This window comes from Plutella xylostella, chromosome 22 (assembly GCF_932276165.1).
Source record: "Plutella xylostella chromosome 22, ilPluXylo3.1, whole genome shotgun sequence".
In the NCBI taxonomy this organism is placed as follows: Eukaryota; Metazoa; Arthropoda; class Insecta; order Lepidoptera; family Plutellidae; genus Plutella; species Plutella xylostella.
In genome coordinates this window covers 461,892-488,118 of record NC_064002.1, presented here as the reverse complement: position 1 = coordinate 488,118, position 26,227 = coordinate 461,892, and the positions used below count along the sequence as shown (strand labels likewise).

The following is a 26,227-nucleotide window of genomic DNA, read 5'->3' as shown; positions in this document are numbered from 1 at the left end:
GTATATCGTCTGCACCTTCTGCCATATGTAGATTTAGACGTTCATTTTATTAATTATAAATATACCGTGCGTGCTACATGTACTGACGGCTGCTAAGAAATCCGAATGTAAAAGCTATTAAAGGTTCAAGACGCCTCTCAACGCCACCTCAATCCATTCACACTGTTGCATTTCCCTTTTACATGTCTAAAATAATAAGGTATACTAAATAATAATAATAAATAATAAGGCCCAGAGTTTCATTGAAGAAAATCTAGCTATAAGTGTAAACTTAAAGTCTTGTTTAGCGACAATTTTAGACAATTTAGCCATTCCCAGCTCTCCATTCCACATTCAAGTTGTGCCTTGACATTCTCAAGTGAGAAACTGTCGTATCTACAGAGTGTCTCCGTGATCTCCCAGCCACTTGGGCCGTGGTGTCGAGCCTCATTTGTCTCGGCTCGGCTGAGGGCGGTAGAAAGCCGGCCGGCAGGTTTGCGCCGCCACCAGACACCAGACTCCCTGGTGCACTATCGCTCTATATACCTATCTAGAGTTAGGTCGTTGTCGGCGCGCTCTTTACTATGCGCTAGGGGACAAAGTAATAGATGCAGTGGCAATTCGGCTGATAATTTGTTTAGTTTTATTGTTTTTTACATGAATGACGTAATGTTAACTATAAATACCTACTTGACTTATCTTACTACCGTGATCTCTTCTTGGCTTTGATGAGTCTGTATACCATTATACATATACGAGTATATGATATCATACCAGATATAAGGTCGATCTACATATTTGTACATTTCAATTCGTCGTAATAGTACGAAATTTTATTATTTTACTATAATACTAGGCCTAAACCCTTCCTTCATTAGAATGAGACCCGTGCCCCAGAAGTGGGGACGTGATGGGTTCGTGATGATGATTTTAATATGAAGTAAAATGATGGATAGATCTTATAGTGTAAGTAATACTTAAGTACCTACTTACGTTCTTGGTTCTAGTAACTCTAGTTGGGTGATTAAGCTTTGTAGGTGATCTAGCGATTATCTGCGTCTAGAGTATTTGGTGCACTAGAACTAACTGACGATTACTGTTTCCTCAATTATTCCAAGCTGACCCGAGCCTTAATTACTGTTTTATTACTGTCATAAATATAACTTGAAGATGTTTAAAACGTAGGCACCTACACGTTCAGTGCTATGTAAATACAAGGAGTGTAGTATTAATTAAAAGCAAAGAATTTCAATTAAAAGTTTATTCGTTTCAATGGTAACTACTTTTTATGTTTTCCATCAGGCTCCTTGTATCTGATATTACCAGATCTTTCTAAAGTTTTGTGTTTTGCTCTGGTTGGCAAGTTTGTACATAAAAAAATTAACGTTTTTTCTAGTGATTGCTAATTTTTTTTCAAATTCAAATTCAAATTCAAATTCAAATTCAAATTCAAATTCAAATGGTTTAATCGACGTAAAATTTTACAATTATTTGTCGATAGTCATCTACCACCATTTCAAATCTACAACACTAACTTTTGGTCATCACTTTGTTTTAAAGCCACCTTCGATACCTAAATGTAAATTAAAATTGTACCTACGTCATGGTTCAAAGAATCTCGAATTGCCAACGAATTGCATAGGTGCATAGACCCATTTTTCGTTTTATTAGGCTACGAGTAGATACTCGTACATAAAATACCAATCAAACTTGGGAATTACTCTTACACATTCCGATACATAAAAAATGTCGTACTTGCAAAAATTTAAAGGTTTTTCTCAAGAGTAAAGAACGTAATATAAAAAGAAAAAATAAAAATACGTGCTTTGGTCACTTTAATCTAATCCAAGTTCATCTAAATCTAGTTTTTCCCAAGTTTGATTGGCAGCTATCTTCAACACGTTTGTCTGTGGTTCACTGCTGCGGCTTGTTTCGCTGTGCGTGTGGCGGTATGGGCCGTGCGTTGCGTCTCATTGGCTCCTCGACGTCTTCTAGAGATTCTTTTGTTTCCGCGCTGCCCTCGCTAGCTTCTCCCAGGCGACTCCTCTCCGATTGCTGGATGGTCTTTTCTGTGAAAAGAAAGAATATAGCAATATACATTAATATATTGATGAAGGGATTCTAAATGAAAAGATCGCATAGTTCTGTTCTAACTCTAGAATCAATCAGAAGGGCTAGTACGGGGTGCATTTAAGACGTGACAAGAGTTTTGCATCGCGCTCACTATAACATCGCGCAGCCTGAAGAGCGAGGATAACTTTTGTCATTAAATGCGCCCCGTACTAGCCCTTCTGGACAAGACAATTCTTCCTCTTATCGTATCCATCACAGGGTTTTTCACCGTGGTAAAAACATAGGGCTGTCAGATTAGTTTTTCAATCGATGAAGGTCTGTATTTATACAGTTGAATATACATACCCTGGCTAGCAGCTCCACCGTCAGCCCCCGCGGCATGCGGTTGCGCCTGCAGCGCGATCAGCTGAGACAGCCTCACGGAGCCCTGGGGCCGCCCGCCCTGCGCGCCCTGACCGCCCGCCGCTGGGCCCGGGCCTAGGGGACCCGCTATAGGCCTGGAGTGGGGAACAGATTATAAGGTAAGAATGTTGTTGATAGGTAGATTTAGTATACTTATGAATGTCGGACGTTATTAAATTATATTCCTGTGAGAATGCAAACAACGACGTTGCATAAACTGTCGTTGGTTGTTTGAGGTTTTCTGACTGTTTTAATAAATACAGTTGAATTTATTAAGTAGACTTCCTGAAGGATATTTTCCTGGGAAGTAAAGTGATAGACTCAATCCCATAAAGTTCTTTTTTACCCGACTGCCGAAGGAGGAGGGTAATGTTTTTACAATAGAGTTGCAGAAGTTGTTTAGAATGATAAGTTTAAAAACACTATACCTATTCATAATTAAAATGAACCCCAAATGTGTTAAAATATGTCCAAATTTTGGATGTTTTTGTGGTAAGTAACAGCTGCGGTAATGTAAATATGTTCAGATAATTTATCGCACACGGATATAGTGTCAATATAAGTATTCATTATAATGAGATAAATTAATATTGATTTAACTTCCATGAATCAAATAAATGTATTGTGCTCAGTTTAACGTTGGTAAATAATGAGTTTTCAGCAAGTATAAATAATATGAATGCTTTTCATAGTTTCAAAATACTTTATTTATAGGTATTAAGTAAGTAGGTACATAAAATAAGATAAAAATATAACTATTTAGAAGGTGTGTATTTTATATACCATTGAAAGTTTGCAATCTATTATTAATAAAATAAACCTGAAAACCATTTACCATATAACAACGCGGACTTGAGTGTACCCTTTATAATTATTTAACGGTATTTACATACTTACATAACATACATTTAAACACCCACGCCTTGTACTAACGTACTCTCTTGCTGGGTAGGCAGACTTTTCGTCAGTTTATGTTGAACCCAATGTAATTGTCATTCATTCTCAATGGCATTTACATTAAACAAGGTTCAAAAGTATGTTTTTTATCATTTATACAGTACCTAATTCGACCAAAGTGAACAGAAGAAAAGTATGAGAGGTCTCATGTACAGTATACGTGCGGTGTTTATTTATAAGTACATATTTACCTATGTAGGTAGACTTTTTCACATCATCCAAAACATCGCATATTAAAATGATAAAATTAGTTTAATCCTTATTAAGATTATTTCTTTTGTTAATTAATAGCAAAGATACGGAATTTTTGCATGTTTACACAAATTGGCTTATCTTTTGACCACCAGCAATCGATATTATAATAATGGATAGCATCTTAAGATGATAAATACTGATAATTAATACACCAACAAAAACTATAGTAAGTAATTAAGATATCGATAGTCTATAAATACAAATACATGTCAAAAACACTACGTCTTCACTGTTTTAGAAAAGTACCTACAATGAAGTCGCTGAGTGCCTTTGTTTTTCTTTTGATCGGTACATATTTATAATTATTTTTTTCTGTGTCTTTAAATTTTCATTTACGCCCATTGATTTATTGGATTACCACCTCGATCATAGTCCCTAATAAATGAAAATATGTAATATAACACGCAAAATATCATATATCAAGTTCTCCTTTTACCTCCATTCTCACAATAACACCCTTCTCTTCAGCTCACGCGGCGCTCTCCACCCCTATCGAGGATGAGTTCGAGCTGACCCGTGCTCAGGAGCGGGCGCTGTACCCTCGCTACGTGCAGTTCGGGGAGGCCACAGCCGACCTGGAGGCTCCCGTGGACTACCAGCTAGTGGAGGAGGTCGCCAGGAACCCGAGGAATACTGCCTACTGGCTGTATACTAGGTGAGTGCTTTATTTGAGGTGTGATTATGATTAATCTTGCAGCTCCATGAGTAACATAGCATGGCCTCCTACAGACTTCAGAAGTTTCTGACCTAGGCTGTTTCTTTGGCTTCGCCCCAGGAGATACCGACAGAATTGAAGTCGCTGAGAATGGATCTCCTACAACTTATTGCTTCTTCTACCCTGCAGCATAACATGTATCATTCCTCATTAATACACAGGGGTAATCTGTTTTGAAATGCGAGCTTAACGTAGCTCAACTCTCTCAATCATCTCTTTCTAACTGACGCCCATATCCCCTCAACAGACGCAACGCCAACCGTTACCAGACGCTGACGAACGGCGACGAGCGATCTGTCCGCAACTCCAACTTCGACGCGAGCAAGGAGACCGTGGTGGTGGCGCACGGCTGGCTCAGCAACGGGAACACCGAGCCCAACCCTGCCGTCAGGAAAGGTACAAGCCTGGCTATCTAGCATTATGGTGACCTGACTAATGACAACCAGGGGTCAATCAAGGCGTCCCTGAGTTAGATGAAATAAAATTTTAATCTTGTCCGGCAAGTGGACTCGCCCGGCCGGAACCGCTTAAATTTGTCCTTCCTTCAGCAATGCAAAAATGTGCCCTTATGATGACGTATATTGACTGTTAACATATAATCATGTCAGGCATATGGTAGGCAAGTTAGCAAGTTCTCTGCACTGACTGGCTACACAGATTTTTACAGTGAGAAACTGTATTGTCTTCATTCTAGAGAAGACCCCAAATAACTCTGGAAAGTGGATCTTCTTGGAATAGAAGTATTTAATCACCACACCATCCATATCTAGTTTTTACCACACGATAAGTCTAATTTTAATGCATACCCATTTCTCCACAGCATACCTCAACAAAAAGGACGTGAACATAATCGTAGTCGACTGGCGTCGCCTAGCCATGTCTGACTACGCGACGGCGGCGGCGGGCGTGCCGGCCGTCGGGCAGGGCGTCGGACAGTTCATCAACTGGCTGCACAACTCCTTCGGCCTCCGCTATGAGAATGTCCACATTGTCGGGTTCTCTCTCGGAGCGCATATTGCTGGCAACGCTGGGAGGGCTACTAGAGGAAGAGTCGCTAGAGTCACAGGTAAATAAAGGTGTCCTGGACGCTTATAGCAGTGAATAGAATGAGGAAGCCCAAAGCAGAGATAGTTGATCCAAGGAGAGACAGCAGTGGTTAAAAATGATGGTAAAATTAATAATGTGGTAGTGTGAAATTAGCAGAAGATGCCAATATAGTTTCACGAGGGTAGGATATGAACCTAACGGCGCTATCAGCCATCGGAGTGAATGAAGGAATGTACCAAATATCTTCATCATCCCCAGGTCTGGACCCCGCCGGTCCCATGTGGAACTACAACCGCAACCGTCTTCAACCCACGGACGGGGTCTACGTGGAGGCCATCCACACGGACGGAGGCTACACCGTCGGCGGTCTCGGCATCGGCTCTGCCATCGCTCAGGTTCGTTGCTGAGATTGTTTCATTTTGCCAGCCAATATGTCATTGTTTAATGTCTAGATGAGGCTTTAGTCCACCACGCTGGCCTAGTAGCAACATAAGCAAGCTTGTGCTGAGAGAGTTGTCGGGTAAGTGGGCAACCCGACTGTCAGATAAGGGAAACGTTATGTATATCAGTACATTTTGACATTCAGACCTAACCACCCGGAAGGAAGTTTTCAAGCTGTCCGTAGGCCTCTAGAATTACTGCCGAAACCGCAACCGAGCCAGGGCTTAACGTGCCATCCGAAGCACGGAAGGGTCAAATGTAATTTTACAGCATATTTTTGGCAAATAAATGCCCTTCTTTGTTCATTCCAGGTGGACTTCTTCCCCAACGGCGGTATAAGCCAGCCGGGCTGCCTCACCAACATGTGCAACCACAACCGAGCCTGGGAGCTGTTCGCCGCCACCGTGACCCACAACCACCTGCAGGGGAACCGCTGCTCCAACAGCCTCCAGGTCTCGTGGAACAACTGCCGCGGGACTAGACTCATGATGGGCAACTCGGACTTGAGGAAGACTGGGTAATTGTGGTTGCAAGTTTTCGGTGATTCATCATCATCATCATCTCAGCCATAGGACGTCCACGGCTGAACATAGGCCTTTCCCAATGATTTCCATTTTGTCCGATCGGATTTCGGTGATTGGCTTTTGTTTATCGGGTGTTTCTTAAGGCTTAAATTGCCTTAGATGAATGGCATCAATCAATGTGATAAGATCTTCTTGATGGTTAAAGTCAAAGGTTGGTTTTCGACGAAGATATTGCGTTATTGAATTATAAATTGTTATTTTCAGATCCAAAGGCTCTTACAGGCTGGACACGGGCCGCAGGTATCCTTACTAAGTAAAACCGACAGTAACCGAGTAGACATACAAGACTGATGACCGCTAATTTTATAAGAATAACTATTTAATAATTATCAAAATCAAAATCAAAATCAAAATCAAAATCAAAATCAAAATCAAAATATTTATTGCAATCAAGTGTACATTAGATCATGTCGTATCTGATAAAACTTCCATGTTTTATTTATTATGTACTCCGCATTTAGCACCTTTATATATAAGTAAAGTACTTACTGAAATCCGAACGCAGCAGGGTCTTGATAGAGATCATAGGGCCGGTTCACAACAAACTGGTTCTGTCCGTTGATGAGGTAGCCGTTAGGGCCGAGACCAGCGAACCCTGGTCTCTGGTAACCGAGGAAGGGCGAAATGACTCCTTGGCCTGAGGGATCCAACAGGATCGCATTCTGATAGCCTGGAGAAGAGAATAAAAGCATGGTAAGATGGTTAAGCAGAAATAATTTAACAAACATTGGATGTTGGTTTATACGTAGGTAGTGGTAGGTACTTATCTAAAGTCGGAATGTTTTGAAATAGAAATGTTGATTAGTAAGATTAGGTTAGGTATAATAATTAGTAGTCCGATATTATATGTTTTATCTATTAACCTTATTAATTAATAATGTTGACTGATTATTATGTATTTTCTATCTAATAGCGGAAGATAAACCAGTCGTATAATTTCTCTCAAATGAGTAAACAAACTATTGCCAAATAATTAAAGGCTGGCGATTTCCGCTATCAAAGTATTTAACCTTATTAAATGATAAAAATAACATAAGCAAGTATTTTTTGCTATCTAAGTCAAGACGTAGGAATAGGAGTATAATTAGAAAACTAAATACCTATTATATGTTTTGGCACAACGATTTAGACCGTAAACAATGTCAGGCGAATATTCAATGACTTCTTCATTCAGCTTATCCGTCCATAATCGCTATACGATAACTGTATGTTTCTACGAATTTAAATCTGACTGAAACGACCAATTCCCTCAGCACTTCAATTTAACTTTCCGCTGACTTCAACCTACCTCCAGGCACTCCCTGCACCCCTTGCACCCCCTGCCCCCCCTGCCCCTGCCCCTGCCCCGGCGCGGCGGCCACCACGTACACGGGCTGGTACCCTCCGATGGTGCCGGGCCGGTAGCCGGGGACCGGCATGTTGATGATGTAGACGCGCTGCCCGGGGATCAGGCCCGGGATGTTGGGGGATGGCGACTGGAAGGGAAGGTGTGGTTAGGAATTTAATTGGGGTGTTTATAACTATCTTAGAGTACCTATATGAAAATAGTGCGTTGCTACGCCGCCGGACGCAATAATTATTTGTGTTGCGGCGAACCTTGTTCTAGAAGACTTTATTGTCCTTATTAGGTCTAAATTAGTCGGATTGCTCACATGAAAAGAAGATCATCCAAGGAGCAACCATTTAGTCTATGCAGCAACTAAAGAACTTTTAGTATGGACCGATAGATGGCGTTGTGCGTTGATTATAAGGAAAAATAAAGAAAAAAAGGCTCAGCCACCTGTTGCGGCGGCTGCTGCGGCTGCTGCGCGCCGGGTATGAGCTCCACCTCGCTGTCGGGCTCCAGGGTCTCCAGCCGCGACGGCGCGCCGTTCTGGTTGCTGGGGGCTGCCCCTGGAATTAACAGCAATGTTGGTTTATTGTAGCGTTGTGGCGTATGGAAGATGTGTTTTGCTAGTAAGTAGACGTAGCATAAAGTACAATTAACACGCTGGTGTTGCAAAAAGGGTACTTATACTAAAGCCGAAACCTACATATGCAGCATATGATATCTAAGCCCGGGAAAGAATTCAGAATTTCAAAATAATGTACCTACCATTTTTGAGTATAATTACGTCCAAAGTTTATCTCGAAAATTGGGTACTTACCAACAACCCTTAAAATATGACACCGTGGCCTACATAGCAAGGACCTTATAAAATGACGTAACCTATCTATGGAAAAAGAAACGGTTATCGGTTTAATTTTAATTCATTATTTTATTATTTAGATTAAAAAAAACATTTATTCGAGGTTATAAATCGGTTGTTTATTTTTAACAACCGATTATATATTATAATTGTCTTAACAGAATGTTTTCTTAGTGATAAAACCCCAAACTACAATATTCCTGGTTATAACTGTCATTATTCTAAACACTTCCTTAGCAAGAATGATGGTCCTGTAATATTTACCAGGGACAACCTTCTGGTTAATATCATAGAACCTCCTTTCAACGAGTCCAATTGCCTAGTAATTAACGTAGGAACAGAACTGACTCTAATTGCCATCTACAGATCACCGTCTTTCCATAAAATTGAATTATTCTGCAAATCACTTGAAAATGTAATTGATAACTATTGTAAAGCTGACACTTGCGTTATCACGGGAGATATCAATATTGATATTGGGCCTCATAGTAAAGACAAACGATCTGATGATTACCTGGATGTTACAAACCACCATGGCTTTTACCCGGGACATTTGCTTGCGACACATGATACTTCCTGCCTTGACCATGTTCTATTAAGGACGAAAAAAAATTGCCGAACTGTTGTGTGTCAAACTGATATAACGGACCATGACACGGTGTTATTTGGAATTGAACGAAATCATGACCACCAGCCGGTCAATGTAAAGCCTCCGATAGTTAATACTACAATAGACTACGTCACCTTGGCTTCCGATTTAGAGAAAAAAGATTGGACTTCCATCTATGAGTTGACTGATGCCGATTCTGCTGCTAATTATTTTGTAGACGTAGTGAGTAATGCCATAAAACTTCACACTAAAACTGTTTCTGTAAGAAATTCTATGTCAATAAAAAAACCCTGGATCAATGACGGAATGCTAAAATGCATACGAAAACGTGATTTACTACATGCAGAGGCTAGGAAGAAAGTCAACAGAGGCAACTTAATCATGCAAGCAAAATACAAAGCTTACAGAAACTTTTGCAATAACCTTATACAAAATTTAAAAAATAACTACGAATCCAATCTCATTAAAAAATCATCCGGCAATAGTAAAAAAATGTGGTCTGCTTTAAAAAAAGTATGCAATATTACTAAGAAAGACTCCAAAAGCCTAAAACTGCTAACCAACAAATCTAACCCTGCTGATTCCCTTAACGATGTCAATCAGTACTTTACTAACGTTGGCGGTACGCTAGCTGAGAAAACATTACAGCGGCTTAATAAAACTGAGGTAGACTTGGCGAATGCTCTCTCAGTAACTTCGAGCTCCGGACCACCTAAAGACTCGTTCTTCTTTACGCCTACAGATGAGATAGAAGTCCACAAAATAATCGTGTCTCTTAAAACTGGTTCTGCTCCAGGATGGGATGGAATCACTAACTCTGTTCTAAAACACACATATAGAGCACTGCTAAGCCCTATAACTTTTATATGCAATTTGAGTTTACAATCAGGTATTGTTCCTGCCTGCATGAAAAGGGCCAACGTCTGTCCAATTTATAAGGATGGCGACGTATTAATATCAGCCAATTACCGTCCAATCTCCCTATTATCTTCAATATCAAAGATACTTGAAAAAATAGTTAACAAACGTCTGCTCAACTATATACATAAGGAGAACATCCTCTCTGATCGGCAATTTGGTTTTCGCAATAATAGATCTACAGAGGATGCGGTAACCAGCTTAGTTGATCATATAGTGTCAGAACTGGATAACGGCAAAAAATGTGTGGGTATCTTCCTAGATCTCGCGAAAGCCTTCGACACGGTGTCTAGGGTGATCTTGCTGAAAAAACTAGAGATTATTGGTATACGTGGTGTGGCTCTAGACTGGTTTCATTCTTACCTTACTGACCGCCAGCAGAGAGTTATCCTTCAGAACCATACCAGTAAATTCAAAACCATTAAGTTTGGGGTCCCTCAAGGCAGCGTTCTAGGACCAACCTTATTTTTACTTTACATCAATAACCTCTGCCTTTTGGACATCCCACACGCAAACGTATTTGCTTTTGCTGATGACACCGCTCTGGTTATCTCGGCTAAAACATGGGATGCTGCCTATGCTGCTGCCAGCTATGGTATTAGTTTGGTTGGTGACTGGCTATCCCACAATCTCCTCACACTCAATGCCGATAAGACGAAGGTGTTAAACTTTAGTATTAGTCATCGGTCTGCTCCCTCTGCTGTGATTCCTGTCTATGCTCACACTTGCGAAGTTAGACAAAATTGTGATTGTATCCCTTTCCAGCAGGTAAACTCCATAAAATACCTCGGCGTTCATATAGATAAACACCTAAAATGGGTCAATCATGTAGATGCAGTTAAAGAATCGCCTTAGAAAGCTAATATTCGTCTTCAAACGCCTGCGTTCAGTAGCTAATGAGTCGATTATTAAGGTTGTTTATTACGCACTGTGTCAAGCTATTGTATCTTACGGCATCGTTTGTTGGGGTGTAGCTTGCAAAAGTCTCCTAATCAAGGCTGAGCGTGCTCAGCGTGCAATATTAAAAGTAGCATACAAAAAGCCGGTACGTTACTCAACTTCTAAGCTCTATAGAGAAACGAAAGTTTTAACAGTACGACAACTTTTTATTCTAGCCACAACTCTGAGATTTCATAAAATTGCCCCTGTAAATCTTGTGGAGAGATCACGCCCCCTAAGACACGAAAAATGGAAAGTTGCAACTACAAAGACTGAGTTTGGCAAAAGACGTTTCGGTTACATGGGTCACTTCTTATACGAGTACACTAGGGTTAACCAAACCTTATCCCTCCTAAAAACTACAAGACATATATGTAAACAAAAAGCTACTGCGTGGCTTATGTTACAGGACTACAATGATAGTGAGCTACTTCTACCGCTAAATACCTAAATCCACAAATTGTTGTTACTCGGTAGACATGGGTACTAATATTTTTATTTTTTTTTATTTTTTTGTCTGCTACTTTTTGTTTGACTAACAATGTTACCTTAACTAAATGGAGATTAATAGAAAAAATTGTCTTGTCGCAAAAATTTATAAATACTGTGTTACTACTAACCTTCATTCTTAACTTATAAATTTTTTTTTTATTGTATAGCATAAGACGAAAGAGACTAATCCCTACGACACAGGGAATCCTAGTGTAGGGGTTAGGGATATAATAAGACTGTATCAATGTTTTGGCTATCAATAAAGATATTTGTATTTAATAATAATAATAATAATTTATTTTTTTTTCAACCAACATGGATCAAAGTGTTAGTAATACATGTACAAGAACAATCACACGACTTAGACATCTATTGTTAGTATAAAAATAGGAACTAATAAACAAAACACGCAACATAAAGTACTTAACTAAGTATGTAAAATTTACATTCCCGGCTTAACCTCCAAAACATGAATCATGCAACAATGGTTCATGTACTGGAGATCAAACCGGTTTGCAAATAATGCGAGGATGGTGTTGGCGCTGGCCCGCACCCTGCGCACCAGCGACGTGCAGCGCTTGCGCATGGTCGCGTGGAAGCAGTCCACCCTCGCGGCGGCGAACATGCCCGAGGCGCTGCAGAACCGGGGCAGCCCCATCAGCACCCTGAACGCATTATTGTATTGGACGCGCAGGGCGTTGTAGGCTCTTTGTGTGTGATTCACCCACAGACTGCTCGTATAGAAGGAAGAACAGTAAGCTCTAAAAAGAGTGATCTTCACTTCTGCTGAGCAACGAGCGAATCTGCGGGCTATCATGTTAGCTCGTACTGACAACGCCCTGCGCTCCCGTTCAATGTCTGCATTGTCTTTCAGGTCGGCGGTTATCACATGACCCAGGTATTTAAATTGCTCCACAATTTTAAGTGGTGAGCCATTTAGTTTTATGGGTGGTACACACGATGGAGCCTTACTACCAACTCGAAACACCATGCATTCACTTTTAGACACATTATATTTTAAGCCGTGGCTGGATGCGTATCGCTCACAAATGCCTAATAGTTTGGTTATACCACAGACCGATGCACTCAGCAGGACCATATCGTCTGCGTAACTTATATTATTGATACAAACATTATCAATATGGCAGCCTACTCTGGTTTCACTGAGCTCCTTTATCAGCGCACTAACGTACAGGTTGAAGAGCTTCGGAGAGGTCAACCCCCCCTGCCTCACCCCGCACTCCAACCTGTACGGCTCGGATAAGGCGTTCGACCATCGTACTACGTTTATCTGACTTTGATACCAGCATTTAAAGATATTATTTAATTCTGGTGGCATCTCAGCCTCCGACAACTTTTGCCACAATATATCGTAGCTAACGAGGCACACACTCTCGGATTGGAACATTGCACAACCGACACATTCTGGAACACCGTGCGGTTCCACAGCAGCGCGACGCCGCCGTGCGGGCGCCCGCGCAGCAGGCCGGCCGCCGCGCCCACCGCCGACGTGCCCGTGCTCTCGAACTCCTGGGAGACGCTGCTGAGGAACGCCAGCTCGTCTGGCATCAGCCACGTTTCTTGCAGTGCAATAATGTCAGATGTTTGACACAGCCATCTAATACTTTCAACCATGGAAGTAATAATAAAAGGGGAATTATAAAACGAGCGAACAAAAAAAAACTTTGCGACTGATGATGACATACAGTTTTAATAACTTGAGCGGTATGAATTTGAGTAAGCGAAAAATTAACTAAACTGACGACGAATATTGTTTTATAATAAAATCCAGTACGAGCTTACAAAAAGTGGACTGTGACAAATCCATTTCAGATATTAAAAAAATATCCGAGCGACTTAATTACTAAGTGAGCGACTGGAAATACAGAGAGGGCAACTTCAATATTAAGATATATTCGATTTTTCTAAGTGAGGTTATACTTAGCGAACTACTAAAAAGTTCACTTTGAGCAAAGTTTTGTATGCTGCTTTATTAATGATTATTGGTTACTGATATTCTATTTGAGGGCTTATGTTTTTTATTTTGATACGCTTTTTAATGAAAACTACAGATTTTTAAATGCACTGGCAAAAAGGATCGTGCGACTGTCCCGAATTTTTCAATAGATATGTATGCAATCACGTTTTGGGGCTAGCAATTCGGCTCAAACTAACAACACCACCACTGGAAGCAAAAATAATACCCATTGGACAAAAAAGAAAACGAGGCCGGCCCAATAAGTCCAAGCCCGCACTTATTTACCAGTGTCGATGAGTAGTAGGGCTCCTCATACCTATCAATGTTTCTTAGTATTTATAAGAAGTTTTTTTTTTAGTTGACTGAAGCGTCTTATTTTAATTTTTGTTCATTTTATTGAAATAAATGCATGCATATTTCTTTATTTTTATGGAGTACATTGTTTTATTTAATTACCCTTATATTTCAATAATAAAATTTCTCAACTAATAGAATAGTGTTTCTTAAAATAGTTATTTCATATTATTTTTATTTTTTAAATGTGAGCTCATTATACTCTGCTCATTAGTGTATTTTTCAAAGTGGTTTTTGTATTCGAAACACTTCATTTAAGATAAAATGCCGCTCAGTATAAAAAATACATTTGCCAAATATTGAAAAAAATGAAGGACGTAACGTTGACACTCAAACAAATATTAGGTCGCTCAAATATTATGAAGCTGCTCATTTTGTATTTTAAGTAACTCAAATTAATGTTTGTAAGTTGCTGTCCTGTTGATTTCTCGTCACTCGCAGTCAGTCGCTCACTTAGTAATTCTATAACCCAAATTAATTAATTTTGACACTTAGAACTGTAATTTACAGTCACTCGTTTTATTGCTACCCATAATAAAACAGGAATGCGCACTCACCAAAATGATGCAAACAAAAATAGACCTAACGAATTCACCTTAAGATTTATATTTGAACTGAAAGAGGCCGCGAGCCGATTGAGAGGGTTACCACAGAGCCCTTCCTCTCTTTCTAACAATTGCCAGGATTTAGTTGTGTAAATTTTAGTAGATTTTGTACGAAGAGAGCTATGCAAAAAAATATTAAATTAACTCATAGACTACTGTATATCATATCATTTTCAAAAACAAATTTATAATAAATCATTATTAACATGTAATTTTAATGAAATATTTGGTATTTGTATGAATATTAATTTCATAAAAAATATTGGTAGTTTTTCTTAATACTTTACGACAAGACCAAGGTTGTCAAGATGACGGATGACGTTTATACTGTTGTGAGAGACGTTATGGTTAGGGTGACCATTCATTCGTACTTTTGAATCACTTTCCATTAATTAGGACCTGTTTCATTAAATTTTTTGTTTTATTTTATACCTAAGTATCATTAGGTATTATTGTGGCTGTTATCTTATAAGTCTGGTAAAGAGTTATGAGCTGTTGATTTTTTTTGGTGAGAGATATGAGTATTCTATTCTATTCTATTCTATTCTCTGTGGGGGTGTAAGTACCTGCACCTGGCTCTCTCGAATGGAACCTTTGTGCATATCCCCAAGGTCTAAACTGCCTTCCTAAGCTTGGACCATTTCCCACCACGCTGGTCCACTGCGGGTTGGTGGGTTCACATATCTAGATGTGCTAGATCTAGATATGCAGGTTTCCTCATGATGTTTTCCTTCACCGTAAGAGCGATGGTATACATTGTACTTAAGTTAAAAGAACTCATTGGTACATGTCAGCGCCGGGATCGAACCCGCATCTCTGGCGTGAGAAGCGGACGCTTACCCGACTGAGCTACCACCGCTCTTGAGTGACTCTGATATGAGTATTATAAGATAATTTATCAAGCTTAAAACCGGCGGAAGCACTTAGGTTGAGATATTTTTTTTGAAATCTTATGATTTTCATCAACTAGACTATGTAAACGGAACACCCACAGAGTAAACACGTTTTAGGTACATAGTTGCGTTTAATGTTAACCTGTTTTGACACTTTCTTGTCAACACTACACCCAACTTAATTTTATTTACTTAAAATTATATTTTCCCAAATATCAGCTTTCCTTCCAATGAAGAAACATAGCAAAGATGGTTCCAAGTAATTCCCACAAATTTTCATAATTTTAAACCCGATGATAAATCCCGATTCATCGCAAGTGTTTATTATCGTTACAGTCGAACTAGCGTGTTTTGAAACTATACAAGGCCAGAACGCACCCATAGTGTACTAGCACTGTATAGTTTCAAGTGAAAAAAATAAATATTTTACTTGAAAATATACACGATTTGTGCGTACTAATCGCGTATACTTTCAAGTTGGGATTTACTGAATCGTACTTGAAAATATACATTGCTATTACGCATATTGCTTGATTGGCGTACTTGTCGCATATAATTTATACCTACATGCCGATTCTAATTTACTTAACTATTTCGGTAAATGTAAATGACTACAATTGACTTGTTCTGCCTGTCATACCTATAAAATGATAATAAATGAAGATGAACAAGCTCTAATTTGATTGATAAATTGATATTTATAGCAATCATACTTGCAAGTAAGCATACCTACTAATATCTTATTATTTAAATGAATGAAGATTAATACCTACTACACTCCTCGAATCGATAAGACTAGCTTAATGACGCCGTTGGCAATATTAAAGTGCATTTAACAGCGCATCAAAATATTATTAATAACCAACTAAAATAGTAAATTTTGATCAAATTTTAAAATTAAAGTTTAAAAAAATTTGGGTCATTTGGTGTTGACTTTTTGCTACTTGGACTTATTCATTGCTCGTGAGTGTAGTAGGTAATAGTAGGTATTACCCTATAGACCTATTAAAGACTTATTTTTCATCAAGTTTTGAATTCACCGTAATTGTCTTTTATGAATTGTTCTACACCCTCTTATGAGATAATTTTTACTATTAACAACAGTTCTACAGTTTAATATCAATTTACTTTTTAACTTACGGTGTAAACAAAAAACACGTTACGAAATTAATGCCAAGTGCGGAATGATGATGCAATGTTTAGAAAGCAATAGACTTATTACTATTTCGCATGAAAGAAAGAGAGAGCAACAATTCAAAAGGGCTACCTGGTAACTAATCACGTATAGTTTCAAGTGCTCGCATTGCCGCTTGGCGCTTGAAAATATACACGATTAGTACGCAGTGGTAACTGCTGCAGTATATTTTCAAGCCATAATTTTGGCCCAACTTACTTGAAAATATACGCGATTAGTGCGTAATGGCCTTGTATACTTTCAAGTAAATCATGGCACCATTTTAATTTGAAAATATACGCGAGCAGTCCCAACCTCTGCGTTCTGGCCTTGTATAGTTTCAAAACACGCGTCGAACTATAAAGTCCTGACAATTGTCATATCACCAAAATACATTCGTACCTACATTGCAATCGAATTATTCGAATAATAGGTGACTTTGAGACCATCGACACCTATTCGCGTTATGATAAAATAGAAGTGATGTCTCATGAATTACCTAAAATTATGGTCACCAAAAATAGAAAGAGATGGAGGGCTCCGTGCTGACTATCTCTGTCGGCTCGTTTTTTTGGTGCAGTGCGCATTCCTGTTGTATTATTACTTCCATGCTTTCAACTGACCTTTTGACATTTTTACAGTTGAAGCTTACAAACTTATACAAGGAACTATGCATTAGGTTTTTGTACTAGGCCGCTGGTGCTACCACCATTCGCATCCTTCGGCTTAAAATGCACAAACCTTCGAAATATAATACCCTTAGGCCATATATTTTCATTTAAAAATAAAGGCAACTTGTGCTCTGGTACGAAGAACTTGTATGCATTATGATCTGCCTTCCTTTTCATATAGATTTTTTCCAACGACACACATTCTTGGGTTTTTAACTTAATATAGTCGACCATGTGAGGTACTGTTGTCTCTTTATGTACGTTTGTTATGAACACAGGAACACTTCGATCCGCTGCTTTGAAATTATTATTTGATTCACAGGCAGCCGTCCCCATCAATCCAGAATATCGATATGATGATTTCTTTTTTCTATAAGAAACCGTTTGCCAATCATCTTGTTTATTTACAAGTTTTTCATTCATTTTAGCGCTCGCCTCAAAACCTTTATCGGCACAGCTGATTTCGCATGACGTCATCGTAGGCGGTTTATCGCACCGAGCAAACTCGCTGCGCATACCCTCCGCCGCGTCATTACTAATATTTCTGTAGCTCAATTTATGTGTCGATTTTGTATTATCGACGGCTACGGTATGTTGTTCAGAAATATTGCTATTAGGCGAAGAATCTTTCATTGCCTTTGTAGATGTCGGTGTTTTCGTTATTGTGTCCAGTGAATCATTTACTGACGCAATATCACACTGGGATAAACCTATCGGTCCACTATCCAAACACCATGCACCACGTCTAGTGTTTACACTACAAATTGGAAGAAGTGGCGAATTATTTTTTACTTGTAGCTCTGATTTGAATTCTTGCAGCTGAGTAGAAGTAACATAGGTTTCCTTTATGTTATTTATTTCTGCTTGGAGACGTACAATATCTTTTAATAGTTGAGTACAATCCAGGTGATCAAAAGTCACCGGTGGCAGCTTCTCCAGCTCGCGGGAAACGAAAACAGGCATCACCTCCGCGGGAACAGACTTAAAAAGTGACATAATGTCTTCCAGGTCACGGTGTCCTTTTCCTTCTTTCTTCCGTTGTATTTTTCGTTTCGTCGTTGGGACGGCGTCAAAAAGTAACGACTTGGACTTTTGAATTTCGTCATTACTAAAAGCCGATGTACAAATCCGCAACAATGTATCCTCATCAATCACTGAAATTTTATTCTGGATGTAGGATAACAATTCGTTTATCACTAGATTACACGTATTACACTTTAACGTACTCGTCGACATTGTTTTATTTATTTTCGATAACGACACGCATCGAGCGCGAGGAGGCGTGCGCGCAGCGACGCTTTAAGGCGCATTTTGTATTTGTATTTGTATTTGTAAAACAATACATAATAATAATAGACAGTGAAATAAATACTTTTTAAAACTATTTTTCTGTTTATTTAATCAGGTAATGAAAACCGACGAAATAAAAATGCCGGAAACGGGAACGATTCGGAGTCGGAATCTTTAATTTAGATGCATAATAGCCGCCAAAATGGCGGCGGCGGGTGAAAAAAAATCGTTCTTTTTTATATTTACTAAATAATATTACCTACTAGTTTGAAAGTTCTAAGCAATAATTATATATATGCGCCTGATTCCAACATCGAAAACGTTATCTCCGGGACAAGTTGTGTGTTTTCAGCTGTATAGGTATACCCATTTTGCAAATATTATTAGCCTGATTGTACCACGCGCATTTGTTAGATTTGGTTTTAAAACTTAAACTTGTCGATTACTAAGGAAACGAGCCTTTTATTAGAATAGATTTTAATACTATTAGTACGTAATTAAGTACCTTTTCTCTGCTGCGACTGGTAATAGTTAGCTGCTTCCGAATTATCCAAGTAGTAATCTAATCTGAAAAATAACATTCAGAATATTAGATACCTACATAACATCAGGATATTGACATCAGGTGTATCGTATCATCACCATCACCCTGCATTGCAGCGTCACAACACCCTCTCTTCGTCCTTCCCCTTATCGATGCCATCATAGGTCTTCAGATTTCAGATACTAAGGTATATCAATAGAAAAGTCAGGAGTTATGACTCCTATTAGTCTTATGAGACTTTGATTGTGCGCTTCAACTTTAGGAGAGCTTTGCCGTATTTTCCTCTTTTTATAAGTAGGTATACTTACCTAAGAATATTGGTTATGAGTACAAATATTTTCAATAGTCTTACGTATTCAGCTGCTGCAGCTGCTGCGCATGCTGTAGTTGTTGCAACTGTGCCTGTTGCGGGTGCTGCGGGTGAGGATAGGTGCGCGGCGCGGGGGCGGGCGGCGCGGCGCCTGCGCACGCGCACAACACTAATACTAGCCACTGGAAATTTAATAAAAAATAGATTATTAGCAGATTAAGAAGTTTGAAGCCAAGTCAAATGAATATAGGTTAAGAAAAGAAAAGAAAATAATTTTCTTTTCGCAATATGCCTATAAATTAGCAGTTAGTTCCATAGAACCACAAAAGACCGAAAATATTCTACGAAAAAATCTAAGCCAAGAAAGAGCATAACATTTTATTGTAGTAGTAGTAGCTACTCAATATCCAGAGTATCCTAATACTTAATAAAATTAAAGGCACTAGTGTCGGTGCAATGCAAGGATATGTCGCACACTACATTTGCATGGCAACAGACGAGACTCCACGCAGAAACGAACGTCCCCAGAGAATACCGTTGTCATTTTCTCTCGTATCTGCTTAGCATTCTTTCAGCAACTTCTAAATTTTCCCTAACACCGCTCCCTGGGCGCATCATCGCCATTAGAATTCCGAGTTGGTGTGACAAGGACCTTGGCTCCGGTAAGGCCGGCTGAGGAAAATGCTCTGTCGTAATATAAACTTACTTATGGATATCTTCGGCTTCTTCTAACAGTGCTTATGTCATAGTTAACTGCCTATAGTTAGTTACATTGGTACAAGGTGTATAAAAAACTTGACTGAACGATTTAGTAATTATTTAATAAGCTGATATAAGTACTTTTAAAAACTATTTCAATTCAATGTAGCTAAAGGGGTCAAGCTATATACAGGGTATATATTTTTGTTAGCAGTTTATACACATACACAACATAGATAACAATAAATGTAGTTCCTTAAATTTAGATAAAATTTTACCTTGCAGGTTCTATAATTGGCCAAATCACGGCCTTCTTTGCTTTATCCTAATGTACTTTTGATTTGCCTGTTCCTACCTATTACTTCAATATTTCCCGCTCATACATAATACAAAAAAGTGGCAAATTAAATGTCTGATTATCAAAGATTCCCGACAAATTGAGTCAAATTGCCCATATAAATACATATTATTAGATGTAAAATAGTAAACGCCACGCAGAGACCGGCACACGCAGTCGTATTAACATAAGTATGTGTTTTCTGAAACGTGGCGAAGATGTTGACAATAAATTAACAACTATTAACATGTTTACTGGAGCACGTAAACACACGAGATTTATATCACCTCCTTTAATTACTCACATTTTATGTATAGTATGTGAATACTCATCAAAGTAAGTATTTATAGAATTGCGCTAGTCAATTAAAGTTTTATAAAAGTAGGTAAATAGCTTACACAAATGTGTCCCTTGAGGACACTAAAAGATACACGATACGTTTTTCACATACAATATACATACACGTAGTATGACGTAGATTATACTGTAAGCTATTACTAATATTTGCAGTAGGAAGACGCAGGGTATGCCCATATCCTGTAAATATATCTAGCCGTGTGTCGAATCTAGTCCTTTGACACTAGAGCCAAATATAAATAACTATATAGAGATCAAATATAAATAACTATACAGCAAAATCCGCAGGATACAACAAAGGCCACGTCACTACACAAAGCACACACACGCTTGAGCAATTCTGACAAATTATTAAGTACGTAAGTACCGAATAGTTAACATATTATTTGGTGCAAGCGGCGGAAGCGCGGTGGTAAGATGGGGTCTGGCGGTCGCAAATTAGTATGTAACTGTCGTGGCCAGCCTTCACCTACTTGCGCGGTGTGTGATGATGACTGGCTCTATATCGCCGACCTTTTGCACTGCTGAAGCTAGAATCAATAGACTTATGTTCTATTGCTGGAGAGTAGAACAATGCACTGTCTAGGAACAATTGATAATAATATAAAATATTAATTTATTTAGCCAATAAAAAGGACACTTACAACTTTAGTTGAATATATTAGGACTACTACGTAAGAGTATACATTTCCATCTTAATTTCCTAATTGGATCGCTTATTCCTGATACATACCTAGTTACCTACATAAATAAATGATCAATAGAATGTTAGTTATTATTGGTCATATAGGTTACGGTTGAAGTGTTCTTAGAATTATAATTAAAACAATTTGTAGTTATAGGTTTGATTAATTAATTAGTTATTCATAGTATATTGTTTACATTTATTTAATAAATACCTACCTTTAATGAATGACCCTTATATTAAGTAGGTTGTCTGTTGTTTGCTGTTTGTCGTCTTTAAAAAGTCTGCCAACTTGCTTTCATGAAACTGATTAGGTACATAAGTGTGTCAAACAATGAGAGTGCGTGTACAGTAAAACGAAAGAACAATCACATATAAAATTTCGTAACTGAGCGATTATGTCTTCACAAAGAGGACAACATCGCGGTGGTATGTAACCGTGACCTTACGTTGTATTTGACAGTTACGTACTATAGTGTACCACATAAAGGGTGCGATGACCCCTGCACTCTGCACTTTGTGATTCACGAATTTCATCACGTACTAAAGTTATCAAATCTTTTCGCTAAAAATATATTTCTTCGTTGTTATTTTTTTGGACATCCGCGGAATGACTGTTTTACGTTTTGAATATGACAATCGTGCGGTTGTAAAAAAATGTTTGTCCAGATTTAGGCCTGATTAAGGTTCCCTACTCATAACTTTGTCTGAGTCATACGATGCTTGTCTGTCTAAATTATTATTTTCTTGGCTTTCCTTGAGGAAGCGTCAGCGTTATTTACAAAGATTCTCCTAGTTTTGTTCAAAGACGTGGTAAATGTTATAACATTGTCGATTTAGTTCGATTTCCTTAATTTATTGAGAAGGAGAAGAATATTGTCCATATCCTAATTTGAGTAAATCTGCCTAAGAATGAGCTTAGGTCCAGCTGAATGATTATGCAGTTTATCACACAGTTGTGGAACCGACATTACCAACCTATGTCGTATCTATAATGTAGCTACTGAAACTTTACGTTCTTTGATTCTTACATTTATAAGAAGACGCATAAGACAACCTAGGCGCTAACTGCGTCTTCTTTTTATATTAAAAAGAGAACACACATAAATGTTACCCTTCGCCAAAGGACATTGCAACAATGGTAGCGCAATAGCGCTAGTTAAAGTGTCACAGATATTTAGCCATGTGTCCAACAGTTGGCAACTTCACGGGAAGAAGTTCCAACGTTGCGTCAACGTTGCGGCGTTGTTGTAATGTGGTAATGATAGCTTGATGTGACGCAGGATTCGCGTCGGTGCGTCACGTATACTTCATACTTGATATAAAATTAGCTTTTTCAACAAAACATTGATATGGATAATACAGTATGCCCTTTTTTCAATCGGTTAAGTTAACTTGTTCAATGTTTTACAGACTGAACTTAATTTGACGTAACTTTTTCTAATGCTCCGCTTCCATATTAGAACTACCGCTTTCGTTAGATGACAAACTCATAAATACTTACCTATATCCAAAAAATAAATAGGTTATTTAATAGTTCATACTATTGCGTCCTGCCCACTATAAACTCCGCTTTTCAGGTTTTGACCGAAAGAACACACTTTCATTATGAAAAGGTTTTGTGCAACTTTAGTGATACTGATTTCAATTTGAAATAAGTTAGCTTGTAATATTGTGCCGTCTGGTACTTCATGCTGTTATGATAATAATCGTCCGTTACTTTCATATCATGTAACATTACCAATGAAGTATGTAATTGATACTAAATATGGACCACTGATCTGTATGGTGACGGCAAAAACTAAATATAGTATTATGTGTACGTTACGTATTGTAGCATAATATTGTGTTTCCGAGGATCAAACGTTTGCATGAATGGATGAATTTAAATTTCTTGTTTAGTGTTTACAATAAATAGGTAAAAAAGATTGCAAATTTAACATAGAAAAAGATTAAGAATCTTTATACGTAATGTAAAAAAATGTTATTAGCTTAAAAAAAAAGATTTGGAAAATAATAGAGGATTCAATCGTTTACCTAAAATTTGCCAACAACAAAAAAATACAGAACTTTCATTACGCGTTGAACTCTTTTCTATGAGTCTACGAAAAAGTGCAGTTGCGTATGTTTATGGTTATTTCAATTTAATAATAAAGATGGTTTAGTTATTACTATGACCTATCCTCATTTGCAATTTAGTAGCGATAATTGATAGTAGGTAGATACCTATAATAGTACTTAAGATAAATGGAGGTACATTTTGTAAAAATGCCGTATTACGGTGATGAGAAAAAATACATTAATTTGTAAAGATGTATGTACGGAATATAATACTTGGTATAAAACGGTGATACAAAAGCGATTATTATAAACTGCGAGTGAGTCACTTGTGAGTCCTCTCAGGAATCATTAGGGACAATGGGAAATATACGGGGGAATGCAGTTTCGCCAGCTTCCGCAATAGCAGTGGCGGTTGGGTTCATATTTTCTGACTACTTCATTACCTAGTTTAGTATAGGTATATTTACCATATTTTTACTGTACCTACTTGGTAATAATATTTTTTTAAGGCGCATATATATAACTTATAAATTATTAAGTTCAGATGATCAGTAAAATAATTAAAATAGTATATTTATGTATAAAATACGAAATTTGTCGCTATGTAAGAACTCTTCCTCACACGAATACCTATTTATAAATGACCATGATCACTTATAATCAGTGACTTTAAAAATAAAACAAATGAGCACTCACAATAGCGGCGGCCATATTGCACGAACTGTCACTGGTGTATATTGGTCGAGGCGCAGGGACGCACAACAATGAGTGCGCGCGGGGAGGCGCGGGCGCTTATATTGTGTGTTGTGCGTCGCGGCGGCTGCTGCGGCCACCCCTGCTAGAGCCGGTTCGAATCCCGGCTAGGACAGAAGCTAATCGATGTTTTTACCTTCCATATTTGGAAAATTATGAGTCATTTTTGTTTAAACTGTTACTGTTAATTATTTTCTTGGGATCCATGAAGAAGCCCCTTCGATTCAATTGTAAACTGTAGCTTACCAGTACCCTGGGCAGTCTGACATCCTGCTGACTGGCTAATCTTTTCAGCGCGGTGACCTTCACATAAATATATTAAATACTGTATGTTATCGTTCTTTTAGTTGCGTTTTGGGTAGATTTATTGACATGCGAGTTAAAGTTGCAGGTTATTTTACTGTTTACATTTTTTTAACTATTTTACTAAAGCTTGGGAAGGACACTCTTAAATATTTGATATTGTTCAAATTTATATATTTTTGAGCGTAATACGCAGAAATGTGTATGAACGCACTGCTCGAGTATGTCAATGGAAGTGCATAATGTGGGTTAATTGCTCTATTCTTAGCTGTGTGACATTTTGGATTTAATTAATAAAATTATCTCATAATATGATCTTCAGGCTTGGTTAAGCAGCACTTGAGTTGTATGTAATGCAGAGCTGTGATGGCCAGAATTGTCGTAGATAGCACTTAAGTTCATGCTGATGTAGATTTTCTCAAGTGAGAAACTTTGCTCTAAGTTTACATGATTGACCTTTTTTATTTGTTGTTGACAATCAATAGCACCCGTAATAATGTGAAATAATTACCTTTTTACCGCTACCTCCCTTTATAATCAGAAGAATAAACAAAGAAAGACATACATTACGAATATTAATTGAATAATCATGCTAACTTTTGTTCAAATCAAGGGCTTTATTGTACTCTTAGGAGTATGACTGATTATATTGGCAAATTGCCATTTTCTAAACATCATCTTCACATCTTGCTTCAGATGTGAATATTGTATACAGCTGTTGTTCAATCCTTAATGCTTATTTCTACTTCAACTTATTGAGTAGTATAAAACAGTCAAATACTTTTAAAAAGTACCCGCTCTTGTATGTCTAGCGAATCTAATATAAGTATTCGTTTATTCCTAGATAAACCTCTTACATATTTACTCGACAATCAACGACCATATACGAAACAAGGAAGTACACCAGAGATGGCAGACGATCTATCCACTAAATCAATCATTTTATTGCAAGTAGGTATTTCTTAGCATAAGCCCTAACAGATACTTTAGTATTCAGTATTTGATTTAATCTAAAGTCATCAGTTCGCTTCTTAGCGCCTACAAGCTTACTGTAGACTTCTAACTAGTTCTCAACGCCTGAAGACGTAGAATTTTATAACTCCGCATTGTATATTTCCTGCTATGCTTTGAAAAGAAAATTTTATATTTGTACGATGAATAAAAATTTTTGACTTTTGACTTTTGACTTAAAGTTTTGTGTATTTAGTACCTAATCAATAGTGATTCTGTAGGTTCAGAATAAAAATTTTATCTCATAATTATATGTATCGCAGTCATATATAACCTGAAATATATAACCAGTTTTAATGTTATTGAAGATAGATGCTAAGTAGTAAAGATAAAGAAAGAAAGAATAATATCTAAACATCTACAGTACGACACAACCATACTGCATAAATAGTTCACAATAATAGTCATAATTTTGTAATAGTGGATCTCGTGGAATTTAATGTCAATTTAAGGGTCAGCAAGGGGTAATCGAGGGTTGGCATTGTCATAGAATTATGTAGTAAACGATGCTCTACAACCTTGAAAAAAATCACACAGGTAGCCGAAGAGTCTAGCTAGGCGCTGAATGATTCGAATTCAAGGAAATTCTTATGGATAACTG

General features: G+C 38.0%; 3 protein-coding genes across 3 annotated transcripts; 1 reads left to right on the top strand and 2 right to left on the bottom strand.

Annotated features, from left to right (window-relative positions):
* Window positions 1-1,893: 1,893 nt before the first annotated feature.
* LOC105382130 (glutenin, high molecular weight subunit DX5) lies at window positions 1,894-24,270 on the bottom strand. Its single transcript, XM_048629052.1, has 8 exons — window positions 24,256-24,270; window positions 19,463-19,602; window positions 19,072-19,133; window positions 8,234-8,346; window positions 7,742-7,928; window positions 6,943-7,123; window positions 2,398-2,549; window positions 1,894-2,048 (listed from the first exon to the last, which is right to left on the bottom strand). The coding sequence occupies exons 1-8, from the start codon at window positions 24,268-24,270 to the stop codon at window positions 1,894-1,896; spliced, it is 1,005 nt and encodes a 334-aa protein (XP_048485009.1).
* On the top strand, window positions 3,817-6,707 carry LOC105382128 (pancreatic triacylglycerol lipase). The gene is made up of 7 exons (XM_038105634.2): window positions 3,817-3,954; window positions 4,135-4,321; window positions 4,629-4,777; window positions 5,202-5,447; window positions 5,687-5,823; window positions 6,181-6,386; window positions 6,658-6,707. The coding sequence occupies exons 1-7, from the start codon at window positions 3,873-3,875 to the stop codon at window positions 6,704-6,706; spliced, it is 1,056 nt and encodes a 351-aa protein (XP_037961562.2). The 5' UTR covers window positions 3,817-3,872; the 3' UTR covers window position 6,707.
* Window positions 13,090-18,566, bottom strand: LOC125490318. Its single transcript, XM_048629205.1, has 2 exons — window positions 17,225-18,566; window positions 13,090-13,233 (listed from the first exon to the last, which is right to left on the bottom strand). The coding sequence occupies exon 1, from the start codon at window positions 18,510-18,512 to the stop codon at window positions 17,274-17,276; it is 1,239 nt and encodes a 412-aa protein (XP_048485162.1). The 5' UTR covers window positions 18,513-18,566; the 3' UTR covers window positions 13,090-13,233; window positions 17,225-17,273.
* Window positions 24,271-26,227: the final 1,957 nt, after the last annotated feature.